At 36.1% G+C, this 23,046-nt stretch overlaps 1 protein-coding gene and 1 non-coding gene across 7 annotated transcripts in view; one reads left to right on the forward strand and one right to left on the reverse strand.

The window, feature by feature from the left end:
- The window catches only part of WDFY3 (WD repeat and FYVE domain containing 3), a 249,052-nt gene that overhangs the window by 81,842 nt on the left and 144,164 nt on the right, over positions 1-23,046 (forward strand). For all 6 annotated transcript variants that reach the window (XM_061145614.1, XM_061145615.1, XM_061145616.1 and 3 more), the window contains 5 exons: positions 5,420-5,529; positions 9,278-9,439; positions 13,672-13,864; positions 15,079-15,265; positions 16,920-17,086. In XM_061145614.1, the coding sequence (XP_061001597.1) occupies positions 5,420-5,529; positions 9,278-9,439; positions 13,672-13,864; positions 15,079-15,265; positions 16,920-17,086 (819 nt within the window). The remainder of the gene's footprint in view (positions 1-5,419; positions 5,530-9,277; positions 9,440-13,671; positions 13,865-15,078; positions 15,266-16,919; positions 17,087-23,046) is intronic.
- Positions 18,110-18,182, reverse strand: TRNAG-CCC (transfer RNA glycine (anticodon CCC)). Its single transcript has one exon. It is a non-coding gene; the product is annotated as a tRNA-Gly (tRNA).

The following is a 23,046-nucleotide window of genomic DNA, read 5'->3' on the forward strand; positions in this document are numbered from 1 at the left end:
TGCATGCTGGGTACCACTGTTACACCCAGTGGTGCAGTCCCCACTGGGCAGCAGCACGGTGATAGAGAAGCCAGGGGTGCTGACCTCAGTTGGCACCGTGTCCAGCATCTTGCTCCATGACTAGTATAATGAAGTGAATCCCAAAGTAGACAACCTAGACTTTTTTTTTAAACAGAAAAACAGTGTGCCCCGCTCTCCTCCAAGGATTTCAAAGCCACAACACCTTCAGGTAATTTCATTCCCAAGATGTGGTTACGTATTATCAAATGGAAAGATGCATGGAAGCTATGAGTTCGAATACTGTTTTCTCACTAATGTGAAAGTGGGTTCTTTTGTTTTTGTTTTGTTTTGTTTTTTGAGAATAGGGGTTGGTGGGAAGGGGTGTTCAGGGCTTGGTTACATTATTAATGAGAGAAGTGTAATAGTACTACTGACGTGCCTCAGATTATCATCCTGAAGCAAAAGTTTGAAAATAACTATGCTTTAAATGGACTTTGCCAAGGAACAATTACTGTATTACACTTATTACTAACACATTTTGTGTTCTGGTTGTTCTGAACGCTGTCTGATTGAGTTTACTTGTATTCTGTCAGTGTAGGCTGGGAACTTACATTTCCTTGAAAACTGTCAGCATTCTTTTCTTACTTAACCTAATAATGAGCTCGAGTAACTCCATTTCTGTAATTTTTAGCCTAACTGTATGCATTGAAATGCAGCATGAAAGCTAAAGCTTAAATCAAATGATTGGCAACTCTCAAGATGGGCTAGTGTTCATTTCATTAACTCTTATAATCTTGGATCAGCATTTAAATTTGCATTTGTTAAGAATTAGAGGAATTCATAGTTCATAATAGTAGTAGTAGTGTTCGTCACTCAGTCATGTCCAATCTGTGATCCCATGGACTCTTGCCTGCCAGGCTCCTCTGTCCGTGGGACTCTCCAGACAAGAGTACTGGAGTGGGTTGCCATTCCCTTTCCAGGGGATCTTCCCTACCTGGCAATCGAACCCAGGACTCCTGCATCGCAGGCAGATTCTTTACGGTCTGAGCTACAGGGAAGCCTCCTAGTCCGTAATACAATATTTCTTTGACTAGAAGTGTTTTTCTTTCAGAATTTTAAGAAATTCTGTGGTTTACAGAGGTTTAATTTAAAATTACTTTCTAGTCTACATAGTTATTTTAAAGAGAACACTAAATATTCCATACTTTTACAGTGAACTTCTTGACTCATTTAAAATAAAAACTGGGAGATCCCATTAAGTTGTTTTGAATAGCAATAAACTGAAATTCTGCAGTTCATGGGGCCTCAGAGTCAGACATGACTTAGTGACTAAACAACAAATAGCTGAAATTAATAAGTGAGAGTAAATTAGTTCTTCTGAATACATTTGTTATGTAAAGATAACTTATTTGTCAATGAGAGTTTCCTGTCTCTATCACTCAGCCACAACTACTGTCCAGACCTCTGTCTTCTCAGTTGCTATTCAGTCGTGTCCAGCTGTTTGCAACCCCATGGACTGTAGCCGGCCAGGCTCCTCTGTCCATGGAATTCTCCATGCAAGAACACTGGAGTATTCTTGCCATTTCCTCCTCCACGGGATCTTCCCAGCCCAGGGATTGAACCCACATGTGCAGTGTTTCCTGCATTGGCAGGTGCACCTTTTACCACTGAGCCACCTAGGAAGCCCCCAGACCTTTTTGTACACTCCTATAATTCAAAATCAGATACCACCATTGTACACTATTGCTGATGTAACCCGTCTTCACCACCATTTTCTCAAAAAGAGCAGTTATTATTAAAGTGGTAAAATTGTTAAATGGATGCCATTAATAATTATACTGCCTTAATCCTTTTCAAGGTTTATTTTCCTAGTTAGTATCTCATTCAGTCAGTTCAGCAATCTACTGAGCTGTTGTAATCTTTAATAACAACATTTTTGTAAATACATTATCTTTTTGTATCTTGAGGAATATCTTAATGTTCATTGTCAATGAAAACGAAGGAAACCACACACACTTACAAATGCCATTAATCAGATATTTGGAACTGTTTCAAACCAAGAAATATTTTTGGTATTTTGCTTCTCAAAATAAGTGTTGGTATTCATTGTTGGTAATTGGCAGCTTACTGAAGAGCAGTGAAGATACATTTGTCCAATCTTCTTTTATTGTTAATAGTGTTAAATAATATGAGTGGAATCCAGAGTCACTCAAAATGTGTCTTATCTGTAGGTTTCTAGATTCTGTACCAGGAAGATAACTTCCTCTTTTAATGTAGGTTTAATTCTTCAAAATCTTTTTTCTCTCTGTGAAAGACGTAGGTAGTGGTAACAAGTTGATTTGCTAATCAGTGTTTTCCTTTTTAATGAACTAGAAATCTCTTAGATGGTTTAACTGGGAAATAATTAATTTGAACACTGCAAGTATTTTTTTAAGATATTGAGTTACGAAATAGAATTCTACAATTTAAAACCAAAGTTGTCTAGTTTTGAAGAAGCCTAGGAAATGAAAGCCTACCATGTCAGCTTTTGATTGAGAATTTTAGCCAACTGGGAAGGAGCTATCTTCCTTACATGAGCATTTAATCGCTATCAAGGAAAGGCTCCTCCTGTTACATGTAATAGCAAATGCCTGGGTCCATTGTAGACTTGCAGGACAAATTTGCAGGTTAGTTTTTACCAATGACCTTAAACCCTGATAGCTCAGTTGGTAAAGAATCCACCTTTAATGCAGGAGACCCCAGTTCGATTCCTGAGTCAGGAAGATCCACTGGAGAAAGGATAGGCTACCCACTCCAATATTCTTGGGCTTCCCTTGTGGCTCAGTTGGTAAAGAATCCGCCTGCAGTGCAGGAGACCTGGGTTTGATCCCTGGGTTGGGAAGATCCCCTGGAGAAGGGAAAGGCTACCCACTCCAGCATTCTGGCCTGGAGAATTCCATGGACTGTCCATGGGGTCGCAAAGAGTCAGACACCACTGAGTGACTTTTACTTTAAATCATGGTTGCTAAAATGATTTCTCAGTGGTATTCTTTTGTTTTCTTCTTTCTCTATTTAATCAACTTAGAATGCTGCTTTTTTGGTATTACTCCCCCTTTATAGCCAAATTATCCAAACCTCCTAGTGTTCATGAGAAGTTGAATTCCATGTGTCCTTCTTTGCTCTCCCTGGGTTGTTTATTCACTCTTAACAGGTGTTTATTGAGCTCCTACTTAGTGCCAATAATGCGCTCCATACAGGGGATCAGGCTCCGAACAAGGCAACCAAGGGTCGACTCCCATGGTCTTTTTTCCTAGAGGGGAGCAAGAGACTATAAATCAGTGAGTGTGAATACAATAACTTCAACACTTATGAGATACTGAATATCAGAAGTAAGCCAGGCTTCAGTTGACTTCTCTTTTCCAATAAAAATTTTCTATCACTGTCTTTATCTTTTACAAGCTAGGCAACCTGGATTTGAATATAAGTTCTGTCCCTGACTAGACAAATTACCTATCCTCTCCATTTCTCAATTTATGTTGCAAGAAGAGGTAGCTCAGCCAGTAAAGAATCTTCTTACAATGCAGGAGACACGAGTTTGATCCCTGGGTCGGGAAAGATCCCCTGGAGAAGGGAATGGCTACCCACTCCCATGCTCTTGCCTGGAGAATCCCATGGACAGAGGAGCCTGGTAGGTTCCCAGTCCATGGGGTAGCAAGAGTTGGACATGACAGCGACTAAACAACCACCCTCCACCAAGGTGTATAAGAATAGAAAGTAACTTACTGGGTTTTTGTAAAGATGAAATGAATTAAATCTACAAGTACTTAAAACAGTCCTTCTTATACAATTAAGAGTCAGTACAAATAAGTAGCTAAAAAAATTTCCCCTTTAAAATGTTCTTTCAAATGGGAATATATAAAGATTAAATATGCTGAGCACAGTATTATACATTAGTCTTATATTATTCAGTTATTGAATAAAACTCTTTTATCTTTATTGTCTTAAATGGAAGAAAGCAGTACCTCTAAAGTAATCTGTGAGTGAGTGAAGTCGCTCAGTTGTGTCTGACTCTTTGCGACCCCATGGACTATAGCCTACCAGGCTCCTCCATCCATGGGATTTTCCTGGCAAGAATACTGGAGTGGGTTGCCATTTCCTTTTGCAGGGGATCTTCCCGACCCAGGGTCTCCTGCATTGTAGGCAGATGCTTTACCACCTGAGCCACCAGGGAAGTCCTAATCTAAATTCCATTTATTCTGCATCCTGCATCTTTATGACATGTGTTAAGTAGACTGATGCTGATGCTGAAACTCCAGTACTTTGGCCACCTCATGCGAAGAGTTGACTCATTGGAAAAGACCCTGATGCTGGGAGGGATTTGGGGCAGGAGGAGAAGGGGATGACAGAGGATGAGATGGTTGGTTGGCATCACCCACTCGATGGACATGGGTTTGAGTAGACTCCGGGAGTTGGTGATGGACAGGGAGGCCTGGCATGCTACAATGATTCATGGGGTTGCAAAGAGTCGGACATGACTGAGCGACTGAACTGAATTGAACTGAACTGAACTGAACTGAAGTATACATTGGTAACTTAGTATGTTGGCTTAGAGTGAAGAGATTGGGCTTATTTTTTTACTTTAATTCATCTCATATATCAGTATGAAAATTGATGAACTTTATACTGATAAAATTAAATGCATGGTTTTGGGTTTATCCATTTTCCCTTATCCTTAAAAATATAATCAGCTAAATTGACTTTCACTGATTTTTCCAACACTACAGTTCTATGAATGACTTCGTCATTGTTTCTATCTTCGTAATGTCAGCTGCTCAGGTCACCCCTTGTGTTTCTCACTGAGCCAGCCTCTTAATTTGTTTTATCAATCTCTTTGCCTTTCTAGTTTGTCATACACATCACTCTAGATTAATCATTTTAAAATAATCCCTTTGTCATCTACTTTGTTCAAGAAACTACATTAGCTCCCTCTTGCCCAAAGAGTCAAGTACAGACAGCCCCTTAGCTTACTTTCCTTCATAAATAGGCGCTTTCTATCACTGCTGTTGATATTAGACAGTATTTTCAGCATATGCTCTTCTAGAATGTGAATGAACCCTGTGTTATTACAGTTCTTTATCTTGATCATTCCTCTGGCCACACTTTGGTTTTAAAGCAGTATGCCTAATCTCTGCTTCTCTCCCTTCCTCTATTTCCCAGACAGACATATACTTGTTTTCCAGGCAAATTTAACTCAAATTTCCCTTCTTCCATGACTTTTTTTGACTAATTTGTGACATACTTTTTCTTAAAGTGTATCAGTTGACTTTTACTTTTCTGTACTAATATGATAATATTTGCATATACCAATAAAACATTACTTTCTTTAACATATTTTACATGTGATTTATCTCCACCTAATGATTTTCCTTTGGTTTTATAGAGGCTGCAAGTCGGGCCATAGTCCAGTTCTTGGAAATCAATCAGAGTGAAGAAGCCAGTAGAGGTTGGATGCTTCTGACAACAATTAATTTGTTAGCATCCTCTGGTCAGGTGAGATCTTGCTTTTCATGTTTGAAGCATCTCTCTTTATCCTCTTGGAATTTTTTCAAATTAAATTTATCATCATATCCAAGTAAGATTTTATGATAATCATTGTATTCTCCTCCTCCCCCTTGCACATTTTTCTGTGCTTCTCACAAGATCTCTGTAAGGAAGTTACCATTTCCATTTTACACATGAGGAAATGCTTAACTTAGAACAGTGTTTTCTGTCTTTGTCATTAGAGTGTGTGGCCCTGTTTGTGTAGCACACTGGGCAAAGAGATGAACTCCCTGCAGCTGGACGGAAGGAGCCCAGGAACTCTGGCTCCCCAGGCCCAGCCCAGAGTTTCTGTAACCTGTGATAGGGAAACTTTGCCTCAGAAGAGTCATCTGAAATTCATCCAAGGTCACTTAGCTATTTTCAGGATAATATGTATTACCGTCCGACTTGATTTATTCTGGAGATTGCTTTTTTCCCCTTTAAATCAGCTTTAAGCATTTGTCATGAAACATGTGGCACGTAGTCATTTATGTGCTGTTCGTATACCTGATCTGTGACCTGTGATGTTTTGGAGATGAAGGAAGTTTATTCAACCGTCTAAAATCTGGAGTAGAATTACCTATCAAAATTCATACCAATCTTGAGAACGACTTTTGTCTAAATTACAGTGGGCTTTCAAATACCTCGTGGATCACAAAAGTAAGTGTGACATTGATCAGACTACCATGATAGGCCACGGGAGAAACAGTGCACATTTTTTAATAATGATGTCCTGAAACCAGTTACTATCCCGGAATAATTACTAGCCCACTAGAATAATTACTAGCCCAGTTGAATGTTTTTCTTTTGGAATACCCTGTTTCCCTCTTTGTTTGCTGGATTTTTGTTTTGTTTTTTGTTTGTTTTATATTGGAGTATAGTTGATTTATAATATTGTGTTATAATGTGTTTTTTAAAGCAGAGATGGAATAAGACTCAATTTGTCCTGCTTTACCTGAGGCTATTTGAGTTTTAGTTTAGCATAGAAGGCCCCTGTCCCAGGAAACCCCTCAGTCCTGCACATGTAGAGATGCTTATTCACCCTGAGTACTAAGTAACCTTTCATATGGTCCTGAAGTAGACCAGTGTTTTCCTGTATCTGTGGCCACATCAGATGGCTCTCAAAGTACCAGTTCTGCTTGCTGTTGATGACAGCTATGCATGACCCTACGTTACTGTGCCAGAATGTGGCTGGGCTAAGCATAACATGTAAAATAATAGTGTTTAATGGGAATATATGTAAGCTTTATTCATATTTTCTGTAGATGTTCCGTTTTCCTTCCTTAATTGTGAGCATGGACTGTGTTCTACCATAACACCTAGAACATGGTAGAAAGTCAATAAATGTGTATTAACTTACATGCGCACACATGGATAGACCAATTTATAAGCATAAGAAAAGAATCAGGAGAAAAGAATCACTTAAGAAAAATTTACAGGTGTTGCCAGTTACCAGTTTGGATATCCAGTTGTACTTTCAATCTGTCTTGTCATAAGATGAAAAGTGATGTCATTTTGCTTGATACAAAGGGACAGCCAGTAATAATCTAACTGGCAAAAGAGACATTTTGAAAGAAAATTCAGCGTTACATTTTGAGCTGACATTTTGGTTTGCATGCTGTTTTCTGTTAGCAGCAGTGAGTTACAGAGATGACTAAAACATGGTCCTGAGTCAATAGGTAGATGACAGAGGTGAAGTGGGTGAAGCTAATACCATGAAATGCAGCAATGGGCTATATGTAGTAGTATGAAAAGGGAAATGTGGGAGTTGTAAATTTTGCAGGTGAAGGCAGGAGGAAAGATGAGGACTTAAGTTTCAGGTATGAACAGACGTTTCAACTGAGAGTCAGATGGAGACATGGGGTGTCTAGAAATAATAAAAGGTAGGTGAGATCAGAAGAGGACTTCCAAGCGTTGGAGGAGGGGAAGTGATGGTGGATATGTAGAAAGGGGCCAGATGGTGGGCAGGATTGTTCTTAGGCATGCTCCTCCCCTCACCTGGCTACTGCGGTAACTCAGGCCCCATCTATCTTGTGGGGTTTTCTGTACTAGTTTCCGAAGTACTGTCACTTTCCTGCTCTTTAATCTATAGTCTGTACTACCAGCAACTGATTTTCTGAAATCTGGTTCTATTACTCCTTCGTTTGGAACACTTCACTAGGTTTCCAGTGCCCACAAAATAAAAGTAAAATTCCAATGGGAGACCACCTGCAGAGAGCATTGCGCATATACCCACTTGGGGACCACTTAAGGAGCTCCCTAACCCAGGGCAGGATATGTAAGTAATGAGCCTTCCTTGTGAATGAAGGCTCATACAGTAATAAAATCTATCTTGTAAGGTTGACTTGAAAAACAGATGAGAGCATGTATTTAAAGTGCTTAGCCTTAAGCCTGTTATATAATAAACACACATTAAAGACTAGACATTATTGTGGTTTTTCAGGAGTCAGCAGTTTTGGACTCCGGTTCCTGAAACATATTGTACAAATGGCCTTACCTTCTGTGTATCTTCCAGGTGACCTTTCCCTTCTGGTTTTAATTCCTATCCTTCATGCCACTCTTGGCAGTGTTGATTATTCCCTTATTTTATTAGCCTGGATGTACTACCATTGTTAACGCTCAAGAGAGTAAATCATAGTTATTGATGAACTTGTTTCTGCTGGTAGAATACAGCCTTGTGAAAGGCAGGATTCCTTCATCATTTCACACCAAGTTCCCAAAACACTGACTGACATATGCTATGCGTTCAGGAAATGTTTAATAAAAAGTTAATAGACTAATAAACACATGATGCTAGCCTGTTGATCTCCATCATGGAAAAACTTACTCCAAATTGTACCATGGAAAGATTTTGATAATTTTTATAGCATGCCTCTTTTTTCCCCCCATACTTCTTAACAATATTGAAATGTTCACCATAAGGTCTAAAATTTCTTCCTCTAGCAATCTTTGAAAATAATGTACAATTCTGTGTCAGTGATGGCTATATCCTTCAAGTGCCCTTCCAACCTAAGAATCTGCAATGAGAATAAAATAAAAGTAATAGTAATGAACTAAACTAATAGTTTAGTACATTAATGTATCTTTGCATTCATTACATAAACCTCATAGTAACCCTAAGTGATATATACCATTATATAGATTTTATAGGAGATAAAGATGAGGCCTAACAAAAATTAGTTTGCTCAAGTTTATGGTTAAGTTCCTTTTTTCTAAATCTTAGAGCTTGTGTTCCCTGGAACATGCTGCCTCTTAATAGTCAACTTAATAGATACCTTAGTAGATGACAAAATTCTCAGTATTTGATTAAAGCAAATTTGTCCAGATAGGAAATGAGTATTTGTCATTCATGGAGTCTTTTAAATTTTTTTCCAAGCATTTGAAAAGTTGTTTTGAAGTATAATTTTCTGGCTTAAAATTTGTGAGCTTATTTAGGTGCAGCAAGTACAGTTATTGGCTTCCCTGGTGGCTCAGATGGTAAAGAATCTGCCTGCAATGCGGGAGAACAGGTTTCGATCCCTGGGTGGGGAAGGTCCCCTGGAGAAAGGAATGGCAACCCACTCCAGGATTCTGGCCTGGAGAATTCCGTGGACAGAGGAGCCTGGCGGGCTACAGTCCATGGGGTTGCAAAGAGCCAGACACGACTGAGCAACTTTCACTTTCATAGTACAGTTATGTCTGTCTGTCTACTCACTTTATTTATCCATTTGTTTTCCAGAAAACCGTGGACTGCATGACAACGATGTCAGTGCCTTCCACCCTGGTTAAATGTTTATATCTGTTTTTTGACCTTCCACATGTGCCTGAGGCAGTTGGAGGTGCACAGAATGAGCTACCTCTAGCGGAACGGCGGGGACTACTCCAGAAAGTTTTTGTACAGGTATGGAAGGTGCTGTGTCTGTTCATGTAGCCCACCCTATTTCAGCTGTAACAGGTACGCTCCTTAAGTAGATGTTCTGCCTGTCCCATTTTCTGTAGTGCTTCTTGCTATTTATTATAAATTGACTTTCTTTTATCTAACTGGCATATTAACTGAATCTGCCCATTTCTTTTGAGGAGTATTTGGGTGAGAGATTCACAGGTTTGTTACTCTGAACAGATTCTATCATTAAGATTACCTTTCATAAAGTAAAAACATCTCTAAAATGAACAAAGCAAGGAACACTTTTATTAACAGTGCTTTTAAGTTTTGGGTAATATTTCTTCTTGTGTCAAGAAATTCTGTCTTGTTGCTGTCTAAATATAGGAAGTCCTTAGCCAGTAAATATTTAAGTTAGAAAAGACAGTTTATTTTAGTGGCTACTGCCACCTCTTCTGCTCCCTGTCTGTGAACCTTCTTTCCCATGTGGTCACTCTTCTTTTAATAATTGCATTAGCAGAGTAAGTGAACCTTTGTTAGGTAGTCTGGAAATACTGTCATCATTTGATATCCATTCTTGGGAGAAAATTTTCAAAACTATAAACATTTACAATATAGTCTATCCATAGGAAATATGGTATTTAAAAATATATGTTTGACATAAAAAGATAAATACTGCATGATTTTATTTATAAGTTAAAAGGTCAGACTTTTAAAAGTAGAGTGTTGGTTGCCTGGGGCTGGGAGGTGAGAGAAAAGAGAGTTGTTTTCCAGGGGATCCAGAGGTTCAGTTCTGCAGGAGGAAAATGTCCTATAGATGTTTTGCATAACAGTGTGCATGTAGTTAACATTCTGTACTTAAAAATGATTAAGAGGGTTAAAAAAATTGTTAATGTGTTTTTATGCCTCAATTTAGAAGACTTACACCTATTTGAGTCCCATTTTTATGAAATAAGATGCCAGTTTCTCAACTCTAAAATGAAAATAATATCTGGCTAAAGGATTTGGGGGAAGAGTCAATGAAATAACACCTAAAGCTGTGCTTCTCTGCTTTAGACATAGCAGACCTGAAATGCAAAAATTTATTTTTCTGATAAATAAGTTTGATTTCTGCTGTTGCCTCCACCACTTTCAGCATTGATGAGAGTAGGAGGAGAGAACAGAGAGGGCGCTGGATCTGCATCAGGAGCAGCAGAGCCGGGGACAGGTGATGCTGGCACCTGTGTCACTGGGGTGGTTGCTCCAGGAATGACTCGGCTTTGCTGAAGTCTGTGTATGCTAAGTTGCTTCAATGTGTTCAACTCTTTGCAGCCCCATGGACGGTAGTCTGCCAGGCTCCTCGTCCATGGGATTTTCCAGGCAGGAATACTGGAGTGGGTTGCCATGCCCTCCTCAAGGGGATCTTCCCAACCCAGGGATCCAGCTCACATCTCTTATGTCTTCTGCTTTGGCAAGTGGGGTCTTTTACCACTAGATTTCCCAGGTGACTCAGCTGTGATGAATACTGCTGCCAATTGCAAGAGCCAAGGATTCAATCTCTGGGTAGGGGAGATCCCCTGGAGAAGGAAATGGCTACCTGCTCCACTATTCTTGCCTGGAAAATCCCATGGAGAGAGGAGCCTGGTAGTATATATTCCATGAGGTCGCAAAGAGTCAGACTCATCTGTGCAACCGCAGCCCCACACAGCAGTGAAGATGGGGGAAAGGGAAAGTAAGACAGATTAGAAATGAAAATCAGACAGGATTATCAATAAAATACTAATTCAGTGAATATTTATTGAACACTTGATTTATTAAATACTTTTGTGCTAGCAGTTAACATCCCTATCTTGTGATCATTTGCAAGACCTTCCATGACTTCAGAGCTCTTGTTTTCCTCCAAAATAATAATGTGAGGGAATGGCAGAAATGGGATTAGAACTCAGGTTTATCTAACCTCTCAACTAGAATGAAAGAGAATGGCAATGGGAAGAAGTAAAAGAGTAAACCACATAGGAATTAAAGCTGTTTTAAGACATGGCTGATGAAGAGAGTGGGTTAGTCTTTGCTGATCAGACTAGAGCCCTGATTCAGTAAAGTCCCTCTGAAGAAGTAACACCTTAGACAATAAATGGAAGCTGGCAACTAAGTAGCAAAGATTTCTTCTAAAACTTAATTTTTTTCTATATCTGAAAGTAGTGGGTGCTGACTTTGAACTGAATGTATTCATTCATTCATTCATTCATAAAAGGATTCATTTTAGTATATTGGAGTCATTGGATGTTAAAGGAATATTAAAGGCCAAATGGAATGCAATAGAGAATTTAAATGAAACGCTTCATTTACACTTACGGAAACTTATAGTCATGACTGTTCCACACCTGGTGCCCGGCAGTGATCAGAACCCTGCTCTCCCACCATCTAGTCCAGGGTTCCTTCAGTGGTTCCTTCAGTGCATCAACTTAGCTTTTTTCATTCCTTATCACAGTCCAGACATTGTTTTCATCATTTTGTCCGAAAAACCCGATGGACACAAACTTATTAAATGTTTTCAGAATGCACAGTGTTTATTATAGATAAAATCCCTGTGTTTATATTTTGTGACAGATGGTTTCCTGGAACCTTAGCAGTTGGTAGTGCTTTATGTAGGCGTTTTTTTTTTTTTTTCATATTTGCATTGATGTGGCCAATTATTGCTCTGGCACACTTGGCTGGACATTGTAACAGAATCCCTACGAATAGAAGTGCTTAGTGTAGGGGCTGAAGAGGAATGAGTAGATTCTTCAGTTTTCTTCTGCGTAAAAATGAAAAGGTTATTAATACTAGGTTATTTGTAAGAATTCTTTTGACTTGGAAGATTAAGAATTAGTTATCTTAAGGGTCAACAGCAAGGAATTAAATCCAACTTATTTTTGAGCACAAGGATTTGACTTGGAAAAAAAGATTTTATTTTCAGGTTTGTTTTTATGTTACAAATTAGAGAAATGACATCTGTCCCTCTAATCACATATGGGCATGTGAAAACCAGCAAAAAGTATAATCAACAATAGACTCTTATGAGTATATACATGTGTATATATATATTTTTTGCTGCAGTTATCTTTCTTTTCATATACCTTTTTGTTACATTTAATACATGTGGGAAGAGGTACACATATTACATGTATTAATAAAAATTTGGTATTCAGCAATGTCTCTGGGCATTTTTTTTGTTGGGAGGGGGGAATGCCTGTACTTAATAGAGTTTATAAATATTTTGTTGTTCACTGAATTCTTAATCTTTATTTCCCTGATATTTGTCAGCTATGAATTAGAAATTCTTGTATTTGAGTAAAATTTTGCACTGAAGGAAATAGGAAAAGGCAGACCTAGCTTTCTTAGACGAAACATGATACTTCAAATACTTTTTCTATAGAATAGTTTCCCCCAGATAGTGAAATACTCATTTTATTTTATATATTTTAAAAATATTTAGATGAAAAAATATAGCACAGAGAAGGAAAGTTAACTTTTTCTGCCACCACACTGAGATTAGAAGAAGAAAGGTTTTTGGAGGGCAGAAACCACAGCTTCATTCCCCAAGTAGCAGGCCTTTAATGCCATAAATGGTTGTGCAATGTGTAGTTTGCAAACCATAGGTAAGGATTAGGTTTTCATTCCAGAGTTTAAGAAGTGTTGAGTCATGCTTTAGAAGATTTTTGGCTACTAGACATAATTAATAATTCTGAATTAAGAAGACTGTATTATTATAATGTCACCTTCTACTTGTATAGAAGTTGGAAAAAATTGAAAATACTTTTACTTTTAAAGACATGTTTTTATTTTCTTGTCTCCCTGAAAGTGTCCTTTTTAGAGAAGAAAATTACATTTCACCTATGGCAAACTAAGAATTAACATTCTAAAACTGTAATGTTGACCTTAAAAGTTACTGTTGATTTATTCCATTTCAGGATAGGGCAAAACAGTACCCCCTCAAAAAAAAAAAAAAAAACCACCATGGTGAAGTGAAGATGGTAAACAGGTAACTTAAAAAAAAAAAAAAGCTGATAAAAGTAGAGGTGGTTAAACTGTCTTACCATAACACACTTGTAAATTATAGGTGTCTTTTTTAATGTTGCCTGACTTAGAGCTCTCCTCATTGTGGCTTTAATGATAGCCCTCAACACTGACCCTGAACTTGCAGAGTTTTAAATAATCAGATCTAGTCCTTTTCTAGCCCCTGCCTTTCCTCCAATCATTCATTCATTTATGTACACATTTTCTTTGTTCTTTAGATCTTAGTGAAACTCTGCAGTTTTGTTTCTCCGGCCGAGGAGCTGGCTCAGAAAGATGACCTCCAGCTTTTATTCAGTGCAATAACCTCTTGGTGCCCTCCCTATAACCTGCCTTGGAGGAAGAGTGCCGGAGAAGTCCTTATGACCATATCCCGTCACGGTCTCAGTGTCAACGTGGTGAAGTATATTCACGGTGACTGTCTCGTAACGTATTCATTCTAGATGCTCTGAATTTCCTCTGCCTTTCTCTCCTCATATGATGGCAAATTTGTTTTTCTTGTTCAGTTCTCCAAAGATTCTATTTTAAATGAAGAACTATATTTTCCAGGAGAAAAAAATTATTTGTGAAGCTTTTCAAATGTAAAAAAATTCTTAGGTTCCCAATAATGGATATCCAGGAGAGTTAAAATAACCTTACCTTTAAGTAAATGATAAGCCGTGATAATAATACAAATTCCACCTCATTGCCTCTTCCTCTTTTGTGGAATGAAAAGAGATTTTTTGAGATGCTATAGTTCAAACTCTTTCTGAAGATATTTCATAAGTAGACAGATAATCTGTCCAATGAGGTATGAATAAAATTAAGTAGATTCTTTATCAGCACTGAAAAGAAATTGTCCATTTTTTTAGCTCATTTATATAAATATGTGTCAACTGTCCCTTAAAATGAGTCAGTAGGAGAAATAGGAGACAATTGTAGCATCTTAGCTGTTTCTTACCTCTGTTCCTGTGTTAAATCTTCTTAGTTATTGTTATGTGACCCTGGATTTCTTAAGACAAATTAATATTTTTAAAGATAAGAGAGCGAAAGTCTTCTTTGAAATGCCTCCAGTCCCAGAAGTCATGGGATGTAACTGTTTTAAACTAGTACATATATAGTACAGACAAAAATTTGAAAATTTTATTTCCTGAAGTATTTCTGTATCTTAATAGTCTAGATGCACTCTAATTTGAACTTTTAACTAAATAGATTTTTCTTCTTAAACTTAGAAGAGAGTTTTTAAATTTTTCTCCATTTTTTGTTATATTAATATAAAGGTCAAAAATATCATTTGGCAGCAGGCAGTCATCTTTTTTAATAATAAAACTTCTAAATATGATGTAAAAACTATTTTAAATGTCAACCGATTTTCTTTCCTTTTTTTTTTTCCCTCAACTGATTTTCAACACTTCCTGTATTACTCTTTGTTTACTACTTAGAGGTATAGCTTCCCCAGTCAGTTTGAATCTTATTTTGCTTTCAGAATGTGTACCATTTATCTTACCATATTTTATAAATGTACTAAAATTTAACATTTCATTAAATACCAGTTAAGAATGACGTTTTCTTAAGCAGTTGACGTAAGTTATATATATACACACACACACATATATTTATTCAGTTCTTTATTTTCTTTGTTTTTACAGAAAAAGAATGTTTATCTACGTGTGTTCAGAATATGCAGCAGTCAGATGACCTTTCTCCCCTAGAAATTGTTGAGATGTTTGCTGGGCTTTCTTGTTTCCTCAAAGATTCCAGTGATGTTTCCCAAACTCTTCTGGATGATTTTCGGATATGGCAAGGATATAATTTCCTTTGTGATCTCTTGCTTAGGTAAAACCCCACAATATAAGAATGTATTTTAATAGTCTACTCAGTCTTCTCATCAAAGGAAGCAAAGTAGTTTGGGGTTATAGGGAAAAAGAAATCAGCCAATCACTTATGTAAGGTATACTTTATACTCTTAGCTTTAATCACTTCTTTTTACTCCTATTCTGTCAAGAGAGTACAAAGAGTGAATTTAGAGTTAAATTGGAAAATGTAGGTTGCACACATGGAGTCAGTGGTTAGATGTGAAGAAGAAATCTGCTCTTCCTTAGCAGCTGAGGGAGAAGAGTTTGGATGAACTAATTAACATCTTCCTGAAGTGTAAACTCTTTGTGCTTAATTATATTTTTGATTTTCCTTAATGGTAATATCAGTGCTATCAAGCTGTTAATATAGTTAGTAGCAAGAATAATTTTGCAGAATGAATGAGATGCTGAAAATGTATATATAAAACATAGTAGTCAGTCTAAAAGTGTTTTACTAGCCTTCTTTTTCATTCCAGATGTTGCTTACATATACTGGAAAAACAACTGGTTACAAGTTTATTAGGAAGGAGATACTCAAGTTAGTCGTTCCCAGGCCATTAATTAGTTTTACGTTGTTTGATTTACTGTAAACCACCACTGTTTTGTAAACTTTTAAGTTCTAACACCAGTGTGACTTAGTTGCTGTTACTTAATAGTAGGCAACCCCCAAGAATATAATTTTGCACATATAACCTAATTTATAAATGAAGACATGTGAAAGTTTATGAAATAACTATTTGACATTACTAATTGATGCTGTCCTTTGAGAATTCAAGAGTCTTAAAAATGTTGGTAACTTGTTGCAATAATTTCACGTATGTTTATTGATCCTAAAGATACAATTCTAAATGCAGACAAAGTTTTATGTATATTAGTGCTCCTGAACTCTGATAGCTACTAGCTGTCCCACTATCCACATCTATGGTTGATTCTCCATGGCCATTAAAAAACATATCTATGGTGAGTTTATACTAACATGGAGAAGCATGTACATAACACTAATGAATGAAAAAACAGGTTACAGCATTCTGTGTATAGTATAAAAATATTTATTATTAAAACAAAACTTTTCACATTAAGAAAAGACAAGTTTAAAGGAATCAAGTTTGTTTTAAAAATTTAGACTCTCAGAACTTTATTTAAATGTACTCTAGTGCCAGTATTTGAGTTAGTTAAAGTCTTAGAAATCTTCCCCTAGAATTCACTTTTTAAAATTGTTAATGGAGAAAATGTCTTAGGAAAGAAATGGTTAATAAGATTTTTGGTTGTAAACAGTGAAACTTATAACCTTAGAGCCTTAGGGAACTTAAGAGATATTTAATCTAATCCTTTTATATTAAGAAACTTTCTACCAAAGATTGGTGATTTGCATAAAATAATACCCTTAATGGCAAAATCAACATTTATCAGATGTTCTGACTATTGGCATAATTTCTTTCAAATACACCATCATATCTCAAATTTGCAGCTTTATAAAAATATCGTGTGTTTATATAGGAAAAAATATATGAAGAAACTTCTTGTAGTGGTCTGTACATTTATTTATTGCATATAAAATTGAAATTTTCTTTCTGTATTAAATTTTAAAATACAACACAAGAGAAAACATATTTGCTAAATCATACTTTTCCTAGATTGGAACAAGCAAAAGAGGCAGAATCCAAAGATGCCTTGAAAGATCTGGTTAATCTGATAACTTCCCTAACAACATATGGTGTCAGTGAACTAAAACCAGCTGGTATTACCACAGGGGCACCCTTTTTATTGCCTGGATTTGCAGTACCTCAGCCTGCAGGCAAAGGTGAGTCTCCCCCCGACCCCCGTTCTGAGCAACTCAAAGAAATAAGGGAAGAATGAATGTATCCAACTGATTGCTCTTTATTTATATTATTTATATAAAGGTAATATGCTGTTTTCCATTAAGGTTGGTGCTTTTTATGGTATAACTTCTTGAACGACAGTCTTCAGCAGATAAAATACTTGAAAATAATATGAAAATATCATAAAAACAATGAAATTTGTATTTTAGTATTTCATTTTAATATTCAAACAGTTTATTAGTTCAAACATTCCTCTGCTGAATGTTGGCACCTCACACATTTCCGCTTTATGCACATGGGACTCGAGTCAGTCTATGCCTGTCTGTGTAAGGTGTATATAGAAGGCACAGGTGCAAACACTGGTATTTTACTGAGCGAACCTAAGTGCAGAGAAGTTACATTCCATACTCTGAGGTCAGAGAATGCATTTTATAATTCAGGTTTCCTAGCTTTGGCTTTTCTCACCTAATAATCTACTAAGAAAACTTATTGTATATTAATAACATTTAATTATGTAAGAGTGCAAGTTTTATAGTTTATGTAATTTTTTAAATGCATACTAACCATTCTGAAAGAATGTGAACCCACAGGCTTCTAATAGTTCTTTTCACATTATTGTTACATACTAAATATTCAATGCTCTGATGATATTTGCATGTAAAATTTAGCCAGAAAATATTATCATATCTGGTTATTTCAATTTCACAGCACATTATCTATGTATTTTATAATGTAAAACCCAGTAATTATAAATTCTTAAGCCTATGAGAATAAATAGATATACTAGAATATACTAAATTTAATTTACTGGAGAAAATTACATTGAAAAGTCATGACTTAAATTGAAGTTGTTGTATTAACGTCCATAAGATGTGCCCTCAGTTTATAGATTATACAAAACTTTTTTTATTATTTTTTTTTATAAATTTATTTTTATTTATTTATTTGGCTGTGCCAAGTCTTGGTTGTGGCATGTGAACTCAGTTGCAGCATGTGGAATCTAGTTCCCTGACCAGGGATCGAACCCAGGCCCCCTGCATTGGGAGCACAGAGTCTTGGCCACTGGACCACCAGGGAAGTCCCTATAGAAAACTTTTAAAATAAAATCTAGGAGTATTTTACAGAGCTGTTCAATATTTTATTTAATATTAAGGAACAATATTAACACTTCTAATTTATAGACTCCAGCTTAAATATTCCACAGTTAACTCTTTCTATGCATTCATCTAAATATAGCTCAGTAATATAATTTTTATTTTAGGTTTCATTATTTTATTTGGTTAACCAATCTGATTGTGACACTGAGATAATATTTAGTTACACAGTAGTATAATTTTGTAATGAGAGAATTAATGCAGCTAGATTAACCTTCCTCATATTTCTGCCTGATTTTGTCTCATCTATAACAGGGATAATACACGTTTAACCTAGCACCTCTAGGCATTATTTTGAGAATTCAGCGACATGTGTCTATGAAAACAAGGTTAACTAGAAGGGACATTGCCCTAAGAGTCAAAACTCAGATTACCCATAAGTGGCATAACCTTTCTAAATATCAACTTCTTCAGAAACATTGATGTAATACTCTATAAAATGAATAGATCAAGCTAGATCATTTTGAGTTTCATTTATGATTCAAAATTATCTTTCTCATGGCTTGTTTATGTGGAGTTATTATGTAGACTGAAGGAGACACTAATGGTTTTATCCCACATAAAGAGATTATGAAATATGGGGGTTTTTTTGCCAGCAGTATTGAGGTATAATTTGCATATATTAAAATGTATCCATTTTAAGTGTTGGGTTTGAGCTTAGGTAAATATTTGTGGTTGTGCAGTCACCACCATAATCATGATATGGAACATTCCATCCATCTAAATCTGATGCTGGGAAAGCTTGAAGGCAGGAGGAGAAGGGGACGACAGAGGATGAGATGGTTAGATGGCATCACTGACTCAATGGACATGAGTTTGAGTGAGCTCGGGGAGTTGGTGATGGACAGGGAAGCCTGGCGTGCTACAGTCCATGGGGTCGCAAAGAGTCAGACACGACTAACTGAACTGACTGAACTGATCCATTGAAAAGTTTCCTTGTTCCATTTTATATTCAGTCCCCTCTCATCACCCCCTTACCCTGGTAACCACTGACGTGCTTTGGTTTTGGTATTTCTAGAATTCCATAAACTAGACTCCTAAATTATGTAGTTTTGTGTATCTGGCTTTAGTATTTCTCCATGTTATTGGATGTATCTGAAGCTCTTTTTTAATACTGGATAGTATTTCATTGTTTAAATATCCTGCAGTTGTTTGTCCATTCACCAGTTGATGGTGTTTGTTTAGCTATCATGAATAAAGTACTAGGAACATTCATATAAAACAAGTCTTTTTGTTGACATACATTTTCATTTCTTTGGGGTGGTAACGAAGCAGTGGAATTGCTGATTCATATGGTAAATGTATGTTTAACTTTATGAGAAACTGCCAAACTATTTTCTAGTGTGGCTGTCCCATTTTTCATTCATATCAGCTATGTAATGAGAATTTGTTCTATAGTCTCAAAAACAGTTGATGGTGTTAGGCTTAATTTTAGATATTTGAGTGTGTAATAGTATATATATTTTTTTAATTTACTTTTTTCTAAATTATTTCAAGCTTTTTTCATATCCTGTTTGTGTCTCTACTTTGGTTCAGATCTCTGTGTCCAGTTTGATAGCTTTGTTGGTTTTATTGGAATTTTTAGAGTTCTTTAGATATTCTGGATAAGTCCTAAGTATGTTCTTTTAGTCTTGACATGCCTTTTTTTTCCTTGGTAGTATCTTTGAAGACCAAAAGTTTTAAATTTGATGAAGTCCAATTTAGCACTTTTGAAATATTTTATGGGTCTTGCCTCATATTTAAGAAATCTTACTTAACCCACATTCACAGTTATCTTCACCTGGTTTCTTCTAGGAGTTTCACATTTTTAACTCTTATATTAAAGTCTATGATACATTTTAAGTTAATTTTTGCATATGGCTGGAAGTAAGGTTTATTTGTTTTCCCAGTACAGATATGCACATGTGCTAGGACTCTCTGTCGAAAAGATTGTATAACTATATATCTGGAAGTCTTCTCAATTCTGCTCCATTAATGTGTCTGTCCTGAAGCCAGTGCTGCTTCAGTCTTGATTGCCATATCTTTAAAGTCTTGAAATAGAATCATTTAAGTTGTCCAAGTTTGTTCTTCCTTTTCAAAATTATTTTGGCTATTCTATGTCCTCTGAACTTCCACATAAATTTAGTAATCTTCATGTCAATTATTGAAAACAGAAAAAGCCTGCTGAGATATTGATTGGGAAGTACATTGAACCTGTAGATCAATATGGGGAGAATTGGCATCTTAACAACATTGAGTCATCCAATTCATGAGCATACAGCTTTCCACTTATTTTCTCTCAGCAATGTTTTATAAGTGTCCATTGTATAGAACTTTCCTTCTTGTTGTTAAATTTATTCCTAAATATTTTTTTTGATAACGTGAATGAAACTGTTTCTGTTACTTCATTTTGGATTGAGTGTTGTTAGTTTATAGAGGAGATAATGGACTTTTCACAGGGATGGAAATAAGGAAATATGGTTGTGACAACGCTGTGTTCTTTACAGATTTTAACTCTTTGGTTTGGACTGTTTGTAAGTTGGATCTGTGTATATTCTGATATAGTCGATACTGTTTCTCTTACTTTGTGTCAATTATTTCTTCAGGCTACTTTGGGGCATGTTTTCTTCAACTTCCCTGGTTTCCCTTTCATTATTTATGAAAAGATAATTCCTGTTACTAAGGACTTTTTACATTGGACATTTTTACAAAGACATACATACATTTTTACAAGAACATTTACATTTACATTTTACTTTTTACATTATTAATTACAGTGATAATTACATTTAAAAGAGAAAACATGAATATATCTACCTTATGTTGCTCTACACATGGATACAATTTAGCTACCTTATTTTTATTGCTGGTTTTAGATCAAGTAAAATAATATAGAAATATAAAATTTTAAAGGAAAAAAGTAAACTGAGTTATTAGTGAAGTTGGTAAACATATCTGTTTGTGTAAAAGCTTGAAAATGATTCCTATTTCTATCTTATATAGTAGAAGCTTTATAAACCTTTTTATCTTCACCATCAGATAGATTTTTTTTCTAAAGAAGGAAATTAAAGAAAAATGGAGTAGTCCTGTTTAGTAACCACTCCGTGGTGGTTTTTTACCTTAACTATGCTAGTAACGTCTTGGCAAGGTTGTACTGTGTAATTCAGAGCTCTCTATAGCTTCCACATTTGTTCCCGAAACACAGAGTGCTTTAAATATATGTTTTAATAGAGAATATGTCTCTTCATTAAAAAAAGACCATACCTATCTTTTTCAGAACTCTTCTGTGACTTCACCATTACAAATGTTTTCTTATAACACATCAATTCTCATGACATATTAGGCAATATAAAAGGATAATGTATTTTTCCTTTTCTTCATTTTTGTTCACGCTAGTAACCAAAGTGCCCTGCATTGTTCATCACGGGTTTACTTTGAAGGGCTTTTTACCTATGCTGTTTCTATCCTGGATGCAAATGTGGCCAGGGCTGATGCTCAGTTGGCGTGCATGAATAGAACCCTGAGGATTGTTTACAGCCAGGTGCCATTCTGATTGGTCACTCACATGTATAATTTGTTCAATGTATAATTTGTTCATTATTTTCTCTCTTATACTTCCTAAATGTTTATTAGTTTCCTTCCTCTGGTAACAGCCCTTTTGCCACCACCTTAGTTGATGCTGTAGAGATCACTCACCTGGATTACCATAGGTGTCTTTTTTTGTTTGTTAATAAGTCACTTCTTTGGCTGCACTGGTCTTAATTGCATCATGTGGACCTTCATTAAGGCACGTAGACTCTCCCGTTGTGGAGCCCACAGGCTCAGAAGTTGTGAAGCTCAGTCTTAGTTGCTCCGTAGTATGTGGGACCCTAGTTCCACAACCAGGGATTGAACCCATCTCCCCTGCACTGGAGGGTGGATTCTTAACCACTGGACCACCAGGGAGATCCCTTATAAGTGTCTTTTTTTTTTTCTTTCAAATTTTATTTATTTACTTATTTTTTAATTGAAGGATAATTGCTTTACAGCATGCATTTGGTTTCTACCAAACATCAACATGAATCAGCCATAACTGGGCCTCGGTCACAACCTAGAGGGGTGGGATGGGGAAGGAGGTGGGAGAGTTGTTCATATAGGCGTGTTTTTAACTGCTGACCTTTCTATTCATTTCTGTTCCTCAGCTCTATCCTCTCAGTGTTGCGTGGAATCTTAACTCCCGTGACCTGGAATCTGAAAAACAATATTCAGTGTGTTTACTAAATGAGTGTTTACATTTCTTTATTTTTATTTCATTTTGCATTTTGCTTATGCTTGTACCATTTAGGCTCTTTTTTCAAACATAAATTTTCCATTTTCCATTAGATTCTGAATATAGGAAAACTCTATTCTTTCTTGTATATACACTTATTCTTCTAAACCTTAGAATAATTCATTTCTTTTGTTTCTGCTTGTATAGGCTTGAGAGTAATGAGATGGTGATTGTCATCTTTCATAATGATTTCCTTATTTTACCCTTATTTTAGTTATTTGTGCGCTAAATAGATTTTAATCAGTTAATGCAAATTTTGAAACTTACACAGGATACATCTGTTTAGTTAAAATACTAGAGCACAGATGTGTCAATATTTAAGGGATTATCCTATCTTATATAGAGCAGCCTTTTTAATCATCCTTTAGATCTAAGTATTCTCCCTTCCCCAAATTAAATATTATAGTAATTTAATGGCTATGACAGTCCTAAATAACTACTCCTGATATCATCAGCATTTAAAATAAACTTCAAATCTGTATGCCACTAGTTTTGGAAT

The sequence above is a fragment of the Dama dama genome, chromosome 6, assembly GCF_033118175.1.
Source record: "Dama dama isolate Ldn47 chromosome 6, ASM3311817v1, whole genome shotgun sequence".
In the NCBI taxonomy this organism is placed as follows: Eukaryota; Metazoa; Chordata; class Mammalia; order Artiodactyla; family Cervidae; genus Dama; species Dama dama.